Here is an 18996-nt window from a genome sequence, read left to right on the forward strand (position 1 = left end):
ATTTGCCTTACTACTCCTGCAGAGGAATATTAATTAACATAAAAACCTACTCCTAATGGGATTCTGATAAATGATTGGGTTCATGGTTGGTTTTTTTGAAGCATTCCAGTTGAACTTTATAAAAATTGACTTTTACAAGTTGGTATTGTATGTAACATTTCATTTTTGTTCTTTTATTTTCTTAATCTTAAAGCAATCCCAGTTCTAGTGATCACGTATCCTCTAACAGTATTCATTGCAGTAGAAATGGTACTTGTCTTTGATTTCTGTCCAACATACCCATGTACAAGTTTGTTCTTTACTCTTAGGCATTTGCAGTGTTTCATTTAGTGGTGATTTCTCTTCTGTTTAGAAATTATTTCAACATATATGGAGTATTTTTTCTTGTCAATCAATTAATTTTATGTGGATAAAATGATGCCTAGGTAAATGACTCGTGCACCAATTAGCTAAAGGTTAAAGGCACAGTAAAAATTTTCACTTGTGGAGTGCAATCTGACCTGCCTAGACCAATGTTCAGTACCACAATAAACATGCTCATAATCTCAAGAAACTGTTCATTTTACTCTCTTCCTCCCCTGTAAATAAACAAAGAAATGCCAGAGCCAGAGAAATTCAATTATGCCAATGTTTCAGTTAGTTCATTTAGTCTGAATATTCTTTTTTTCCTTTGAGGCTTTTAACTTTCCCAAAGCCTATGTTTTGCAGTTTAACAACGCAAGGGTACCGTGAGCAACCTTGTTTTTTGTCTTTCCCATTTTTGAATTGCAGTCTGATGGAAGTAACCATATGTAATGCACATGCTTTTCTTGAAAAATTTAGCTGAGCAGTGGAGAAATATTTGTTGTATATTGGTTTGGGATTTGTTTTCCTATTTTTAAGTATTTATTCTTTGTTGATTCATTATTCCCCAGCTCTGTTACATCTACTTTTTTCCCATTCTGAACAAATGGCTATGATATCTTGAGGGATCGTGGTAAAGATGCCTACATTATGCCTACATAATAGTCTACATTATGCCTACATGCAAGCACTTCTAACACCTTAGTTCTATTACAAAGACTTACCAAACAATTTGTCTTTAGTTTCATTTGGAAGTGTCCACAGTTCCCTTTTTATTTGATAATAAGTGGAAATACATAATAGCATGAACAGGTTGATAGTCTTCATAAGCATGAAGACTCACAGTTCATACTAGCTGCCACCCTGAAATTCTACAGACAGCCCTCACTTGAATGAGAGCTTTTCTTGAGCCAAGGGGACTTTTTGCTCCTATTGATTTCAGTGGAAAAGTTGTCAGTTCTTGTCTGATAGAGCACGTACTTAGTAGGAATGCAAAGACAAAGTCTTCTACTGTGAAAATGTGGGTTCTGCAAAACAGATGTGTGGGCAGATATGTGGACAGATGCCTTTCTCATCAGAATACATGATCTGAACAGCAGTTCCCAAGTTTGTTTTTAACAGTCTTCATGTTCCTCCCTCAGACCAGCTCAACTTGCAACCTTAATTCTTCTCTCCTGGAGAGTTGTTTCCAGTTCTTTTTGCAGGTTAAACTGGAAGCCTCAAGCATGAGAGCTGCTGGGAACCCCCTCGGAGCTCTCATACCAGGACCAAAGTCTGGTTAGAAGGTGGGGTTTTGAGGAGACACTGAGATTCTGCTTTCTGACAGGGAAGATACCCATTTCATGCTATTATTTGACAGATTTTTCCAGACTTAACTGAAGAGCAATGTAAATGTTTTCTGTGGGTTTCACGCATTAAACTTAATGAAGGTCTTCTCCCTCCAAGCAATAACCCCTTTTTCAACAAACAAACTAAAAAAAGAAGAAAGTGGACAGACTCAGCACTCCAGAAGTGCCATTTCCCGTTTGAGCATGCTTGAAATCTTTATGAAAAAACACTAAAGTTAAGTCCTTAAAAATTGTCCAGTATTTATAAACTGGGATCGCTAAAGCAAACTGCAGTAGGATTTGTGGTTGTTGGATACATTTAAAAATCAGCATCCTCATTTAAATATATACAACCACAGTTGATCACTTGTGGTAACAAAATAAGGTCTAAGTTTATACACTTGCATGCTCTTACCTACTCAGATATAGTCCTTGAGTAATCCCAGTGGATACTATTTAACTTAAAAATAGCATTCAACCCTATAATTTCTCTGCTGGCCATTGAGCATCCAGTGCCACACTATACCCTACATGTTTCTTAAACTTATTTTCCTAATTAAAGTTTGTGAGGCACTAAACAGTTGTTGTACAGGATGGCTGTAAATAGCATTTGTACCTGTAACAGCATAGAATAAATGATCTCTAAATTAGTTAGTGATAGAATAGGGTGCATAATATGTGCCAGGGACTTTGCTGATATGCAGGCTTCTACCTGCTGTAGGCGTACAACTCAGTCTTGAAATCGTTTTGATGTTTTCACATCACCTCAAAAAGTCATCAGCCACATCCAAAAGTCTTATTACATTTTTGCTCAGTGTATTTTGAATTATTACTGTTTTCAAGAGTTTAGCCCCGTATCAGTACTACAGGAAGTCTTCTGTTTCTTGGTCATTTCAGATCTTGTTGCTCTAGTTCAGAGCTTGTGAGCCATCATTGTCTTTCTGCTTTCTGACATGCCCAAGTTCAGTGGGACAGCTGTAATATGCACATTTTATGAGAGGAGCCTATTGAACCAAAACTTTTTGTTTAATGTGAAAGTTGGTGGAGTGTACTGGGTAAGAGTACAGGCTGAAATCAAACTTTCAATGAGAACATTCTTAAACATTAAAATTCAGGATGTGGATCAAACCTGAATTTTTCCAAAGTTTTGGCTGTTTGAATTGGCTGTAAATAATGATGGGGTTGCTGTAAATTTCACATTGTGAGATCGGCATATTTGTGAGTGTTTCAGTATTAAAACCAACTTACAAAAACTAACAGGAAAGGTATAATTAAAATTAAGTTGATACAAAATTTATCACTTTTTAATGCAACTCTGTCAACTGGGGTTTCATGAATGTGATTGCAAGAAAATTTTATGCTTTTTCCGATGATCTGAATTATTTTTATGGTAATGATTATTCCAGTTCACATTGTAATGACTTGATGACATGTGTTTCCTGGTTCTCATCCTGTAGGATATGATGATTCTTCCTTAGATAAGAATTTTCAAATATTTATTTTGTGATACTATGCCACAGTATTAAAGGAGAGGAGAAGTTTTTTGGCCTGTAAGGGTAAAAGAAATTGTTTTCTACAAATCTAACAGTTTTAGCTGAACTGTTCAGCTACCTTGCCAAAAAAAGTGTTATCATCAATCGGTTCTTCTCTCAGTTCTCCTTTGATTCATATCATGTAGTATTGCCATGCATAAGTTTCAGTTTATAGCTAGAGAAAAACAGAAATTCAATAGCATCTTGTTTTAAAAGAATATAGTTTATTTGTTTGAATTATTCCCAGGAGAAACCGCATGCCAATAATGTTAGTGCACCTTTGCACTTGGAGGCCATTTGAAAGGAGGTGAAGCTACTTTATGAAATTAGAGATTATTTAAGGAAACGTAGATAGCATGACTGAAGATACAACATCAACCATTGAGAAGAATCTTCATTACTGAGCAGAACCAAGACACAACCACTCCCTCAAGCTTGCAATGTTTCTTGCAGTCTTTTACTAGTATTAACGTTACTGTATTCCCTTATTATCATCCTAAATGTCTCTGTCACTACCCACAGGCTGCAACATTCTTCTGTAGCTATTTTACACTCATACTCTGCTGAGGTACAATCTTAATGGTCCGTTTTAAGCACCTTTCCTTAGATACCATGTTCAGAATGTTATTGCTTAGCCCTTCATATATTTCTGTATTTTCTTAAAATGGACTGTATAAAGCAAAAAATTTCCCCTTCCTAAGAGTTCTGGGGATCTATTTTTCTGTGCTTTGTTTGGCTGTACAAATCTGCTGTCTCCTAATGTAGTGCTGGAAAATGATTATCAGATTACATTTAGTTTTGGTTGATGCATTTCTGCCAGACAGAAGCAATAATCACTATAATAGTTTTGTTTTCCAAACTTACTTCTACTGTTTTTACTTACTATTCTTAAAGGCAGCACATTGCCAGAAGGGTTAAATAATTTACATTGCAGTGTTACATATGAGTAAGGGTGTTTCATTGTTTATCTTAGGCTCAGCATTAATTTTGTTCAGGCTGTCTGCACTTAATAGAAACTTTTTCTGCAACAAAAGCAATTCTAGAGGGTCAATTCAGGCTGCATATTAAAATTAGTGCTAGTGATGGGATGAATGTGCTATAAAATTCTGCCTGCAAAGCTGCCTGTTTTTCTTCAAGGCAAGCATGAAACATGAACGTTATATTCTCAGGTCATCATCACAGAAAAATATATTTTCCTAAATCCTCTTGCTCCTTTGGATCACCCAGCAGTAAAGACTTCACTGTATCTTTCTTTGATTTTCTTATTCAAAAAGGGTGGAGCGTTTCTGCATGCTTTGCCATTCAAACATTCCTGGTGGTTCTATTTTCAACTCAAAATTTTTAAACTAGTAACAGATGTGCTGATTCTTTTGACTGAAACAGATTTTTCTACTATATTTTGAAGAAAGTTTTTTAAACTTTTACTGATTATTGAACCCTGAGTGCTAGTTTTTCTTACCAGCCTTCACTGTAAACAGTAGCGTACACCACAGAAATCTCACTCAAGTCAGTGGGAATTATTCCTGTTATTACAAGTATGATGAGGGGCAGCAGAACATATTTGGAGTAACTATAAAATACAGCTTATGGACCTAGACCCCAGTAAGGTGTAGCATCCCAGTATTGCCTATCCCAGCCTGTTTATGTATGTTTTGTTAATGTATCATCCCCAGTTATAGCAAAATTGCAAAGCAGGTAGCCTGGAAAACAATTGGCATACCTGCATACATATGTTATTGGTAATGCTGGTCCATTGGCACAAAGCGTATAGAAAACTATTGCGCAGTAGAACTCCCAGGAAACTTTATAGCTCTTGTGCACAATATATTTGGGGGTCTGGGTGTCTCTGAAGCAGGAAGGAAGGCCTGTAAGTAGGACAGAAGAAAGACAGTCTTATCCTTTCTCCTTGCTATTTTATTGACGAGGTCTACGAAGGTGATTAGGGGACTGGAACACCTCTCTTATGTAGAAAGACTGAGGGATTTGGGTCTCTTCAGTCTGGAAAAAAGACAACTGAGGGGGGATCTTATCAACACTTATAAATACTTAAAGGGTGGGTGTCACGAGGATGGGGCCAGGCTCTTTTCGGTGGTGCCCGGCAACAGGACAAGAGGTAATGGGCACAAACTTGAGCATAGGAAGTTCCACCTAAACATGAGAAGGAACTTCTTTACTTTGTGGGTGGCAGAGCACTGGAACAGGCTGCCCAGAGAGGTGGTGGAGTCTCCGTCTCTGGAGACATTCAAAACCCACCTGGACGCATTCTGTGCAACCTGCTCTAGGTGACCCTGCTCTGGCAGGGGGGTTGGACTAGATGATCTCCAGAGGTCCCTTCCAACCCTACGATTCTGTGATTCTGTGATATATGTGCTTGTGATAACACAGATACTGGTGAAATCTTTCATTCTCCTTAAGCCTTTGAATTTTTTGTTAATGATAATACAGATGCATGATTTCGTACTTGGATCTGTAGATCATCTAACAATGAGAACTGATAAATAATACAAACTGTAATACTTTTCTGTAGTGACCTTTTTAACAGATTGGAAGGCCAAATAAGCCTTGACCTTCTGACAAACGAAAGGAAACAAATACCATGTTGAAAATGTAAAAGGCAGGAGCAGACCATTTTTGTGGGTATAATACCTGTTTCACTTAAAAGGGGATGAAAAACATTCACTAAGGGGGATGAAACATACATAATTAAAAGACACCTGAATTTTTTTCTTCCAAGAATACTGAAAATATTCAAGGTATGTTTAGGGGCCAATATGAAACAGGGATGAAAGAAATACAGAAGCAAATGTCAGTTTGCTGTTGTGAAAATACCTCTGTCTCACACTTAAGAATATTTCACATATTTTAAATTTTCAGCATTTAACTTTCGAACATTTTAAGTTGTCTTGGGGAATTATACAGCCCAAACATTCAGACTTCAGAAAAATGAAATGAAACGAAATTAAGTTGTAGATAAGAGAAATCTTTCGCAAAAATGCTCTCCCATTGGTGGAACACTGATCTTGGTCTTCTGAGTGCTTTAAGACCCCTAGACTGATTTGCTGTATTTGTCTAAATAGGAGTTAAATAGATGCAAAACATCTGTCTTTTGATGACTCTGAAGTAGTTACCTTTTTTTTTTTTTCTTGGGGCAGGAGGAAAGATGTCACTTGGATGTCAGGAAGCTTTTGAAGTTTTCAAGCAGGAGCATGCTGACAGTATAACTATTGAGGACAACAAACAGCTGCTAAAACAGAGGTGAGTGTCACAGCAAGATACAGCTGGAGGCAGACATCTAAGAGTTGATTTTGAGTCTGGGTAGGAATGTGTAATTTTACACCAGACAACCCAGGCTTCTGTCGACAACTTGGTACAGAAACTTTGCCATTTCTTACTGTGGACATTTTGTATTCAGAAGGCACTGAGTGGGTGACAGAATAAAAGTCTGCATAGAATATGAAAGTAGCATGAGGAATCTTAGTGCATCTTCCCTCTGGTTTTATGCACCGTATCTTCATAGCCATGTTGAAGCAATGTGGTAAATGGCATTCACGATCATGAATTATCTGGAGGAAGTAAGATTCATGTGACTGTATCAGTTACTGCAATTTCCATTGTCAAAAATACTTTACTGGCTTCGGCACTGAGTTGGACACTAAGCTAGGAGATGTTTAACATATGCTTTTGTCTGTTGTTCCTAACTTGTTTGCCAAGGGATTTTAGCTTCTCTGCCAGTTTTGCCCTCAAAACCAGAAATAATATTTTCCTCCTCCACATTTATTGTTAATGCTGGCAAAGCACTTTAAAATCTTCCGGTGAAGACGGTGAGAATGGCAAAACATTGAAAACATGAATTTTCATAAAGTCGATTTTAAACATCTCAGAAATTACACCATCAACACTTGTCCATGTTGATTGGATAATAGTACTGTTTCAGTGTCAGTTTTTCAAGTGTTAACCCTCCTTTGTACTACAAGGTTTTGAGACTGAAGATGCCAAAAGCAGCTCTCTCAATCTACCCTTGTAACTAACATTTACCCTAACAGGTTGCATTGTTTGACTGTTTTCTTTTTCCTTTTTTTTTGTCCTAGGCTTTTGTCCAGGAGAAACCTCCTTCTCCAGGTTTCTCCTACTTTCTTCTTTTTTCTTAATAACACAATTTTCCCACTTAATAGGCAAGAAAGACATTGTTTTCCAGGTCACTGTCTTATTTACTTCAGTGAAATTGAGGCAAGAAATGATCTCCACATCTCTATGAATTATTCAAGATCTTCCTATTTATCACTTTTTTGAACTGGTTAACTCTCTACTTGGGTCTATAATTTAGGCACAGGGACACAAATTGCCAAGGTATTAGATGTATGTAAGAATTTATCCATGTAAATTTTATGTTTAGTAATGCCTTTCTTTTGTTCAATATATCAGATCATGCCACGTCACTGCATAAATGATTACAGTGCAATCATTTCTGGCATTGCTGTCTATTGAGCAGAACACTTTATAGTCACAGCATGATAATGGGAGCAATACAATTCCAAGACATGCCCTGAATTTCCTCTAGTTCATCACAGTGCTTCCATGTTTTTTCTGTTTGTTGTTACTGTGAAGCAAACCAGTATTTCCTTCTGGTTTCAGAACATGTAATAGAGATGGGCAGAACCCACAAAGTTTGACACCAGATTTGCTTTCCCTAAAGAACAAAGAGAATCAGACTAATGCCGTGGATAACCCCTCTCTAATATGCATCAGCTGATTGCTGAAGTCAGGGCTAATGTGAATGTTGATACCCTGAAGCAAAACAGTTTTCCTCTGCCATTTGCAGTCATTTTTAGCAAAAATGTCCAGAGCTTCAAGTTTACTGAGTTCATTAAAATGGACTGACATCAAGTCCAGTCTGTAATTTGGAATGCAGCCTCTGAACTACCAGTTACAAAAAAGCTCTGTTACCCAGCCAGTGTTCAAATTGCACAGGAAGAAGTGTGTGGACACCACATGTTTAAAGGTCACCATAACTTCCCTTTGTATGTAGGCCTCTCATGTTAATAATTTTGTTTATAGTTGCATAACCACTTCTGTCATACCACAAACAGTGTTTGGTTCACAAATTACTTATTTTTAGCTGTCTTATTTTTTCCTTTGGGTATTTTGGATAGATTTTCTTGGTTTGCTAATTATATCATTTTGATATTAATTGAATGGTGAACTGTCAGTGAGCCTAGTTGGAAGTTTGACTGTGAAGGTTGCAACTGTTGCTTGGGTTGTGAACTTACTTATATAGAAATTAATATACATAGTCATAAATATACAATACACTTTTTTTCCCCTGTAACTACCTGTGTATAAATACTTAAATATAATCAGTTGATTAATTCAAAAACTGAAAAACACTTCTCTTGTTTAAATATATAAATATAAATATATATAATAATATCAATTTTTATACATATATAAAAGAAATACTGTTTTTAACATAAAACTTTTCACCTACTACTACAGAGCTCTTTACAGGGGCAGTAGCCCGGTACTATAACTCAGTACCCTCTCTGGATTTAAAAGGTGGGAAAAAATATAGTTAAGGATAATTTCTTTCTGAAGTTCATTTACTGGCTTACTGTTCAAGTGAAAGACAATAGATTCAAGCTATCAGATAAGGAGAGTTGCCTATGGGAAGTGGCTTTGTAAGATAGAAAAGGTGATTTTCTACAGCTTAGTTTGCAGTTAATACAAAGCAATTCTTTTTCATTTTTCATCTTACGTTAGTAACTGCTACCCTCCTTAAAAAAATCTGTGTTTATGCCCAGACGGAATCAGATTTCTGCAATTTGGACTTCCTTTACTTGACTTCCAGAGAACTTAATAATATCCTGTTTCTCAATGCAGCCATGTTCTCTTAGCATTGTTTCTCTGAGAAGGAGAAAAATGTATCTCGTTTTTTCATGAAATATACTACCAAGAAATCTTCCTAGCTGAGACACTCCAATGTAATATTGCATACTGCACAAAGCTTTTAAATTCCATTCCAGTCAATATTTCCAGTAGTAAAATTCTACTGAGCTTACAGATGTGATGTAAATCTAGTTTCCATTTTGTTGTTCTCCGTTAATTTTTTCCATTTTTTTGTTCTCCACTATTTTTTCCACTTTCTTCTTTCCTTGCTTTCTGTGTTTCAGCTGGCTAGCAGCTAATTTGTTTTTTCAGTACCTATGGATGAGTTTCATGGAAAGGATGAATTTTACTTAGGTCACTTGTTGTAATTTCTAATGATTAAAAATGAGTGAATGTTCATGTAATTCACTAAATGTCTCCATTCTCTCATTAGACAGCCTTCGGGTTTGTCTTTATTTACATTATGAGTTAGAGATTTGTTTTTCAAAATGTTTACTTTTTAATTACTGGCATTTGCTTTCAAAGAGTGAAAAATGCTTGTTCCACTAAAATTAGTGGCTAAATTCACTTTGGGGTTTCATCGTGGAATATTTATCTTGTAGTTAATAGAAGCCATGATTTGGAGTATTCAGGCTTTCTATGGAGTGGTCTCCATGTAAGATACACATGAACTCTTTTCAGCTAACAATGTAATTGTTCAATCATCATCACTCTTTGTAGCAATATCAGCTTTATGCTAGATAATACCACATTTTTATTAGAGGACTCTCAGAAATAGCCTTTTCCCTTGCAATATTAGAGTCAAATCTTATGTCTTTATCTGCTTTATTTTGTTTGACTATGATTCATAGTCACAGATGGAATTTGTTGGGCTATCATAAACTAATGCCAAATTTCAGTTTATGTTATTGTGCCAGTTTATAAACTGTGGTCTTTGAGAAACAGATGCATGGCCCGTTCAACTGTTGGCAGTAACCTATGAATAAGGGCTGAATAGATGGCTGGCTTCAACTTGTCCAGCTAAATGTCCCTGTGAACATGAATCGGTCAATAGTCAACTGGAGATTTGCCCCAGGAATTACTAAGTAATTGATGAACTTAATACTTGGCTCATGGTAGGTGAGGGAAAGAAAGAGAGAGGTACTTTGGGGTGTTTCCCTTGGATCTTTACATAATCTTCAAGGCCTGCTTGGGTCAGCACGCGTGGAAAAAAGCTTATATAAATGCCTCACGGATGCTTCAAAGGCTTCTGCCTTCTTTATGTAAGAAACAGTAGGTGCTGAGGAACCCACCAGCTTCAGCCATTTAGCCGCGTTGAATTCAGCCTTGAAAGTAAATGTTTGTAAGCAGATAAGAATGCGGGCACCTGAAATTCTAATTTGTTCCAGTTGTACAGGGAAATGGACTAATTGAGAAGGGGCAGTTTTCCAAACCCCACCTTCCCAGGGGAAAGTTGTGTTTCTTGACTCCATTTTTTGAGTTAGACAGAAATACAATTTGGATTTTCTCTGTTACTTTGGCTAGACCAAGACTCTTCCAGACCAGCTGAATGCTTGCTTAACAATTAAGTATTATAGTTCTGCCTCCACATTCAGCAACATTCAACTTGTACACATCCAAGTAACAATTCAGAATTTCATGTCAAGCCTAATGTCCTACAACAAATGTCACAATGCAACAAATCATCCTTCTACGTTTTAAACTATTACTATTTGGACTATTGCAATGGATATTTCCTTGAACAAGCCTCAGTTATCTCAGTGACTCTTCAGACTTTGCCATTATACATTGAATTGACTGTTAATATTTTTACAGCAGAATACAGATGGCTTTTGAAAGCCTGATATATATGCCATTTTTTCCTAAACAGTTTTATATAGTACTGAGTTAAATAAGTGTAAGAGAATAATTATGACAGCAACTGCTGTAAAGATCAGAAAACTGACAGAAAAAAAGCGCAAAAGGAGAAGGCACCAAGTTCTAGCAGACTGTAGGGAATGTAGAAAATATAACTGAATTTTTAAGGTTCTGTAGGCAGCTGGTTTTTAAGGATGTACTTAGATATGACACATTTCCTAAGGAGCAAGACATACAGTGAGCAGGGTGTTTAATAGCACTGAAGCGGGCATCACTGCAACACCATGTTGCAAAGCTAAAAAAGAATTTCCTGATCATTAGACTATTTTACATATCATGTGAAGATTTGATTATTTGAATATAATGAGGAAGTGGTCGGTGAATTAATTTAGAAACATGCGTGGTGGGAATTTCACATTTTAAAAAAACCTCATTTCCATTTTTGATATGAAGTCAGGCTATTTGCATACTACAAAAAGAGAGTTTCCAAAGTCTGATTCATTGATTTGTTTCCATCCGTCTCAGCCTGCCTCTTGCTTGCTATTTGCATATCTTCATGTGGCTAGCTTTGGCTTGTATCAGTATTTGAGCAGTAGCTGAATATCATCTGAAAGTTTTCATATAAGGACTATCTGTAGAAGAAGAGAATAGTATCGTTTTGTCACACTTACTTATATTTCTGTTTGAGAGGTTTCTTAGTGACTGGGATGTATGTTTTCACACAACATAAACACTGATTCTCAGCAATATGCAAATTACTGACTGCAAATTGAAAATTCCTGGTGAGCAGAAGTTCTAAGGCTTTCAAACATTTTGTTTTGACTTTGCTTGGATTTTTTTCTTTTACTTTTTTATAACTGTATGTTAAAACATTGCAAGTAAGGTAGCATATTAAAATTAATATTGTAGTGTAATATGAATATTTAATAGAATACAATTGTTAGAATTGAAATAACGTAATTTTTAAAACTTAGTCAAATAAATTTGTTTTGTATGTCTAGCAAACCTATTTGTTGCATGGGTTTCTTTCAGAAATGGTTTCTTTTAGACCAGATGATCTTTTCTGATGGTAAATTGTTTCCAACTAGATCTACTTAGAAATCAAAAATTAATCTTCAGTAATTCTGTATTCTATTGTGAACAACTGGTTTAACTAGCTGTTCTTTAGAATAACTCTGTATCATTATGCTTGCATTGACAGGTTTGCTGAAGCAAAATGCCTTGGAGAACAATTAAATGAAGTGAGAAATAAAATAAGTGAGTACATTTTAGCTTCATTTTTAGCTGATGAAATCACAGTACTCAGAGGATGTAGGAAGGTGTTCTAGTTTCTAAAAGAAAAGAGTCAATGCATTAATAAGATTTACAATAAGGTAAATTGTTACCTGATGACAGCAGTAATCATTTTGTGTACCAGCTTTGATTATTTCAAATACCGTAATGTGATAAACAACTCCCTTCTTTACTTGACAGGATATCTGAAATTTATCAAAAGGAGAATATAAGGTATTAACATTGGATTTTCTGATTTTTATTTTGGGATAAAAGGATCCAAACCCATAATTTGAAATTGTGATATCTATGGATTAAGGAGTGTATTTATCTATAAATTTATGTAGCTTCTGATAAAAGAAGTTTTCATTGTTGAATTGCCCCTCTGCACTTCTTTTGTACAGATTAATTAGAGCAATTTTGAGGAGTGCCTCAGCTTGGTGGGGGGTTTTGTCATTTTTTGCCTTAGGGCCACAACAGAATATGCATGGCTCCAGTTTCAGATTGTTCAAAGCCAAAAATCACCTATAGATACAGTGAGCCCCAAGCTAGGTCTTATTCAATCCTCCTAGCAGCCTTTGATTTCTGAGTTTTATTGATTCCAAGCCTGTGGCTTCTTTCCTAAAAATTGGCTATCCAGGCTTTCTGTCAGATGTGAAACACAGTTTTGTCCTCCATCCCTAGAGTCCTTGGAGGTCAGGTCCGCGTCTTCCTATATGCACACATTCAGGTGGACCAAGTCTCTTCCATCTTCCAGATACGGTCTGTGAGGGACTATGTTTAAAGACAACGTGGCATCCAGGTCTAGTTTCTGTCTCCTTCCTCTTTGGATGGCACGAGCACAGCTGTGGACAATGAAGTCAATGTCATCACTTCTTGTCTTATAACAGCAGCTGACTTCTGGGAAAGGACAAAAATCTCATGGCACTCCTGACAAGTGCTCTGTACTTTCACCCTAGCCATGATTATATTCTCTGTGGTCATAAATGGTAGCTACTGCCATATTCCCCTCCCAATCACCTTTGGGTACACCACAAGTCCCTCAGAGATATTATGCAGTATATTTAAAGTTATGTCAGCTATGAGGAAAGCCTCAGTCATGTTGGTTGGCACTGTGTTTTCAAACCACAGCACAAAGGATGTTTGGAAGGTATCCAGAACAAGAGACATCAGGTGCTGAGCTCTGCTGCAGCAGTGTTCTGAACACTGGGCTATTTCTAGATGACACGACACTTGAATCAACTTGCCTTCTCTCAGTAGGCTCATTTGTCTCCTTCAGGCTGGCCAGAATATAAATGTCAGTACAGAACTTGTGCATGGATATCTACAGATTGGCCCGGGCAAGTAGAATTTCAATATCTACCTTGCAACTATGGGTCTCTCCAGCATCCATACAAGCTCACTTAAATCCTGCCAAGTCAGCTTTTCCCCCTGGTAAACTTGGAAAAGCAGGTTAAACATACTGTGGAGGATGATGCGTGTTATTTTCCAAGTAACAGGAAGCATCTCCAAGGTAAATAATGCCTGCAGCTTTTGGGCAGTGGTGTGCACAGGTGTGAACATGAGCTATCACATGAGGATACAACCTTTTTTTCTTTGCTGAAGTCCACATTGTCCTGATTTACTTTGATCTCCTAGATGTACTCCTCTGTGATAAGCCCAAGAGATTTCTCGGCCTCAATGAGCAAAAGTCAGCACTGAGTGTCAAACTTCTTTCCTTGCTGAAGTTGAAATCCATTTTGGAGCAGGCATAGTGAACACCAGCAACAAGCAGCCACCCACAAGCAGATCTTTCTCAGTGCCTGGGGCTGCGACTGATGCTTGAAGACAGAAGCCTTATATACACTGTATACATGTTGCCAATGTCATAGGGGAAGAACAACTGTGTTTGGAGGGTGTGGGACACAGTACAAGAGGTGGTGGGACACATGCCAGTCCTGAAGGTACCAGTTGTAGTGTCATGCTGGGACAAGACTTGTGTGGTCTGTAAGTCCTTTGAGACTTGCAGGAGTCTGCTGTGGCAGCTCTCAGAAATAATGTAACAAAACAATGTAGATGTAGCCTCTCAAGACTGTTTCCATGGTTCCCAGCAAAATCTAAAAGAAATCCTTGGTTTGGACTGAATCGCTGTGGGTTTTTCCCCAGTAAGTTAGGCAAAACTTCTAATAGCTATAATGCAGCAGAGTATGGATTTTGCTGCAATTAAAAGCATCTGGTTTAAAATTTGTTTTTCATTAAGTTCTTCAGTGTTAGAAGTGAAACAGTGAAGTATATTCGGGGAACAGGAATGATGCAAAAAATCTGAGTGCATATTCATATGTATATGTAACCTAAAAAACCAAACTGATGCCTTGAACAAAACAAGCAGCTGTGTAACAAGTCAGTAGTCTTGTGCTGAACTTGACAACGCTTATATGCCTCTTTTAGGAAATTGTAATAGCTTGTAGTCCACATGAATATTGAAAAGCTCCTTTAAGAATCAAACTAGAAATGTCTCCATAGTTCTAAGCAAAAATGCACAAAATTACTCATTTTAGTTTTGTTTTGGTATATAAAGTGCAGTTACAAGTAAAGTATTTTCAAATTGAAAATTAATTTTGTTACTCTCCATTTTTTTTATTTTGGTAGTAAAATGAAAAAATGGTCTTTTCATTTAGTTCATACTGGAATGCTACTGTATAAGCAAGAGATTCCATCCATGTTGTATCCTTTTATAGGTTTCCATATGCTGATCTATGCAGATTATGCAGATGTACGCTACTTTGTGGATGGTTTTTAAACACTGATGTCTGAGGATTGAGAGTGATCATATTTTACAGTCCTTCCGTTAACGCTTTCGGTGTAACTTTATGCAGCATGTGAAAATTAGCGCTTATGCTATATTATATTCATCTATCCTTTTCTCCTATCCAGCCTTCTTTTGATCATAGTTGTTAATAAATCTGCCTATTAGCACCTCTCTAACAATTATTAAATCTTTGGATCCAGTATGACACTTTCTAGCTTATTCAGCTTAGCCAATGCAATTACACGAGTTTATATAGTTTAGCAGCCTGAAGCAATTTTTCAGTTAAGTCTGTCTCATCATAGCATACATACCCAGAAGACCATTAAAGATGCTCAGTAAAGTTACTAACCTGCCAAATTTTTACTGAAAATGTGGTAGGAGAAATAAAAGTCATCTGCGGCCTGCAACTAGATCTTTAATTTACTTTTATTGTTGTTTCGGTTTCCTTAAGCATTCCTGGCTGCCTTGTTGTGCACAATGAAGAACAGATCCCATCAATATCAGTTTCTGTTATTTCCAAGCTACACTTAATAGTATAAAACTATGCACCACAGAGGCCGTAGAGCCCACTTCATGCACTCTGATTATATTTTGAGATAGTGACAGCAGTTGGCTATAACTTTTAAGTCATAAATACCCTTTCGTTCTGACTTTGGAAATATTAGTGTTTTGCTGTAAAAAGTACACAGAATACTCCAACCACTTCTTCAATTACACTAGCATTTCAAAAACATCAGGAAGTTAGGACTGGAAAAAGAAATTAGCAGTAAGATTTTCTTGGTAGGCTTTTGCTGGTGTTATTGCTTGCATAAAAAGATTAAGGAAAACAGTGTCTAGATGGGAGCTGGAGCTTGTATGGAGTGACTATAATATCAGAAACGAGGCATTGTGGCTAGTATGCCTCTTTGCTACTATATCACATATTCTTGGATTCTGTCCTCTTTTATGTTTAACAGCACTGCAGAGAATGCAGAGATTTTTAAATTATTTTTATGGAAAATAATATGTATGTCTTAGATTTTCCATAATGCTTACTTTTCACACTGACCTCCTAGAAATAAGAAGGTGACTTTTATTGTAGGATGAAAATTGTCTTTTTCTAATACTTACAAAAAAAAAAAAAAAAAAGAAGAAGAAGAGGGAAATGTTTCTAAGCCAGGTCATTTTAGTGATCCTGTTTACTGCATCATCACACAAACTCTGTAGAGGCAAAAATAAAGGAGCAGAGGGCTTTGGTGCAAGCATTGAAGGGCACTTCTTTTTGAAAGTCAATATACTGCATAAATACACCACAAAAAGTAGAGAATTTTGAACATATAGATTTGTCTGGATTGGTTTGAGTGAACTATTCAGAATTGTTTACCTATGACTGGAGAATGTACCCAAGGACTAGACTTTGAAAGACAAATACAGAAAACCAACATGAGTAAAACTGGAAAGAAATAACTGAAAGGTCAGGGAACTAATGAGAACGCTGTAACCAGCGTAGGAGAAGTTGAAAGTGGGCCAGCACTGACATACAAGTAAATTTTCGCCTTTCTAGTCCAACATTAAGAACTTTAAAACTGTGTATTTCACTGGCTTAAAAAAAAAAACCACTTACTTTCTTATGGAAAAAACATGCTGTGCCACTGCAAGTGTTTTCCTCTTGCATCATTTCCAAAGGCGTAGGGTCTCTAACAAGAACTATAGATCCTTTTGGCGTTACTGAAAAAGACTTGGTGAAGAAAATTTGATGCTGAAGCCAAGTATTTTGTTTCAGAAAAGTGAAGGTATAGAATTTCTTCATGCAAAAAATTGAGTGATTGTGCCTAGCACATTGTGATGGGTCAACCTTGGCTGGCTGCAAGGTGCCTATCCAGCTGCTCTCTCACTCTTCTTCCTCAGCAGAACAGGTTGAGAAAGTAAGAAGAAAAAGCTCATGAGTCAAGATAAAAAATCGGGAGATCACTTACCAATTACCATCACAGGCAAAACAAATTTGGGTTGGAGAAAATTAATTTAATTTATTGCATGTTAAAATACAGCTGGATGTTGAGAAACAAAGATAAAACCTCTGAAGTCAAGACTTCTCTCCTTATCAGGGTTAGTGGGAGTTTTATTTCTAGGACACTGTTATCAACAAAGTAGTTTTACACCATTACCAAGAACATTCTGCATTAAAGGATTCTGACAGTAAAAAGTCTACATCTACAGATGTAGACTTTAATGCAAAAGTTTAATGCAAAGCATTAAAGAACAAAAAAAAAAGGCCCAACAGCTACCACATTGATCACACAGCAAATTAGAGTTGGGGGATTAAAAATACTGTTTCCAGTGTAAATTAAACTGCTATATTAATTCGAATTTAGTGACTAAAAAAGTTGCCTATATACAAGAATGTGCTACGTGTTAGATGCGTTTAAGATTAGTAAAGATTTCCAGTTCATCCATATAAATGTCTGTCTATTCTGGGGTATTTATACTACTATTAGGTTTAGGTTTTCCTAAAGGAAAAAAAGCATACTAAATGGTATTTAATGCCCAGAGGGAAGCAGCTGTTGTTTTTAGTCCGTCCAGAAATCAGCTAACATTATGATTGAAGCTGGGAGAGGAAGGGCAGACTCATGTGGGAGTAATAACTATGTGAGGAAACAAGCACTCTCAGAATGAAAAAGGGTAGGTGGGTGGATTATGTGCACATGATGTTGATGATGCAGCTATACCCACAGGAATGCTGAGATGTTGCACTGCTCTGCCTCATTTCAAGCTTTGATTTTAGTGCACAAGATCATAGGATACCAAAGCCAATCATAATCTTTAGGGAGAGCATGTCCTAGTATTGTAAAGCAAGATTACTGAAGAGTCTTCATTTAATTTGCTTGCAAATTATTCAAATAATTAACCTTATGTATCACAGTTAATGGAGTGTTACACTGAAATGGTGAGGACTGGAGGAGAGTGAGGACAAGACATAGCAGTGCTCAAGGATAATATTGATTCCGATTCACTGTCTTGTACCTCACACTGTTATTTCTGTGAATGCAAAGTTAAATGTAAAAACTAACCAGAACCTAAATAATGTAAAACCTGAATCTATAATCACCTTATTCTCAATGTCCAAGATTCTATGTACGTATACAGAAAAAATTATTTTGTTATGGTCACTCTACCTCCCCTGGAGATAAGCCAAGCAGACCTACTTTTAAACCCCAAAGTAAGAATATTTTGTGCAAGGTTTTTCTTTATACCTGCGCAGCTTTATGAAGGGAACTGATAGCAAACTTTTTGCATACATAAGAAATGAAATAAGATGAAGCGATGGTTTTCAGGCAGAGGCAGTCTGAGAGCATTCTGTTGGCTACGTTGTTTTAGCTTCACATGCAGGCAATAAATTACTTTGAAAAAGGAGAATCGGTTAGTTAAGAACTAGAATCCCAAGGATGATATTAGGAATGTTATCCATATATTAGGTCATGATTATATGGACTGAAAGAATTGAGGGAAGTCACGCACAAGCAAAAAGCATTTTTCAAACATTTGCTGAAGAAGTATATGTACTCAGGAAGGACAGAATTCTTCTGTTAAAGAACAATGCCATGCTTTACATGGCACCTAAATGAAATGAAAATGCTGTGATGATTTGCTATATGAAAGAAAATTCATCAAAATCAATGTGTTGCTTTCTTAAAGCTCAGTACTATTGGTGGTATTATCTATTGATTTTGTATTAATATAAATGTTCTGAGTTAGAGACATTAGCTAACCGGACATAGTTTCAGCCATGAATGAAGTGAGGCTATAATAAGGGAGAAATTACTGTGCTTTGAAATGCATTCCATTCTTCAGTGTAATATTCTGAGATACTTGTTCTTTTATGGAAATAAACATTGAGACTTCATAGCTGCTGATTAGTATAATTCACTGTTCTAGTTTAATTCCAGAAAATATCAAGTACTTACGCAGACTTATATCTGATATATGTCCTCAGTGAATTTTACTGGAAATGACTAGT

At 36.5% G+C, this 18996-nt stretch overlaps 1 protein-coding gene across 1 annotated transcript in view; it reads left to right on the forward strand.

The window, feature by feature from the left end:
* Positions 1 to 18996, forward strand: part of KIF6 (kinesin family member 6) — a 172156-nt gene that overhangs the window by 106740 nt on the left and 46420 nt on the right. Inside the window, exons 14-15 of the mRNA XM_063330983.1 lie at positions 6355 to 6457; positions 12144 to 12199. Of these exons, the coding sequence (XP_063187053.1) occupies positions 6355 to 6457; positions 12144 to 12199 (159 nt within the window). The remainder of the gene's footprint in view (positions 1 to 6354; positions 6458 to 12143; positions 12200 to 18996) is intronic.

This window comes from Chroicocephalus ridibundus, chromosome 3 (genome assembly GCF_963924245.1).
Source record: "Chroicocephalus ridibundus chromosome 3, bChrRid1.1, whole genome shotgun sequence".
In the NCBI taxonomy this organism is placed as follows: domain Eukaryota; kingdom Metazoa; phylum Chordata; class Aves; order Charadriiformes; family Laridae; genus Chroicocephalus; species Chroicocephalus ridibundus.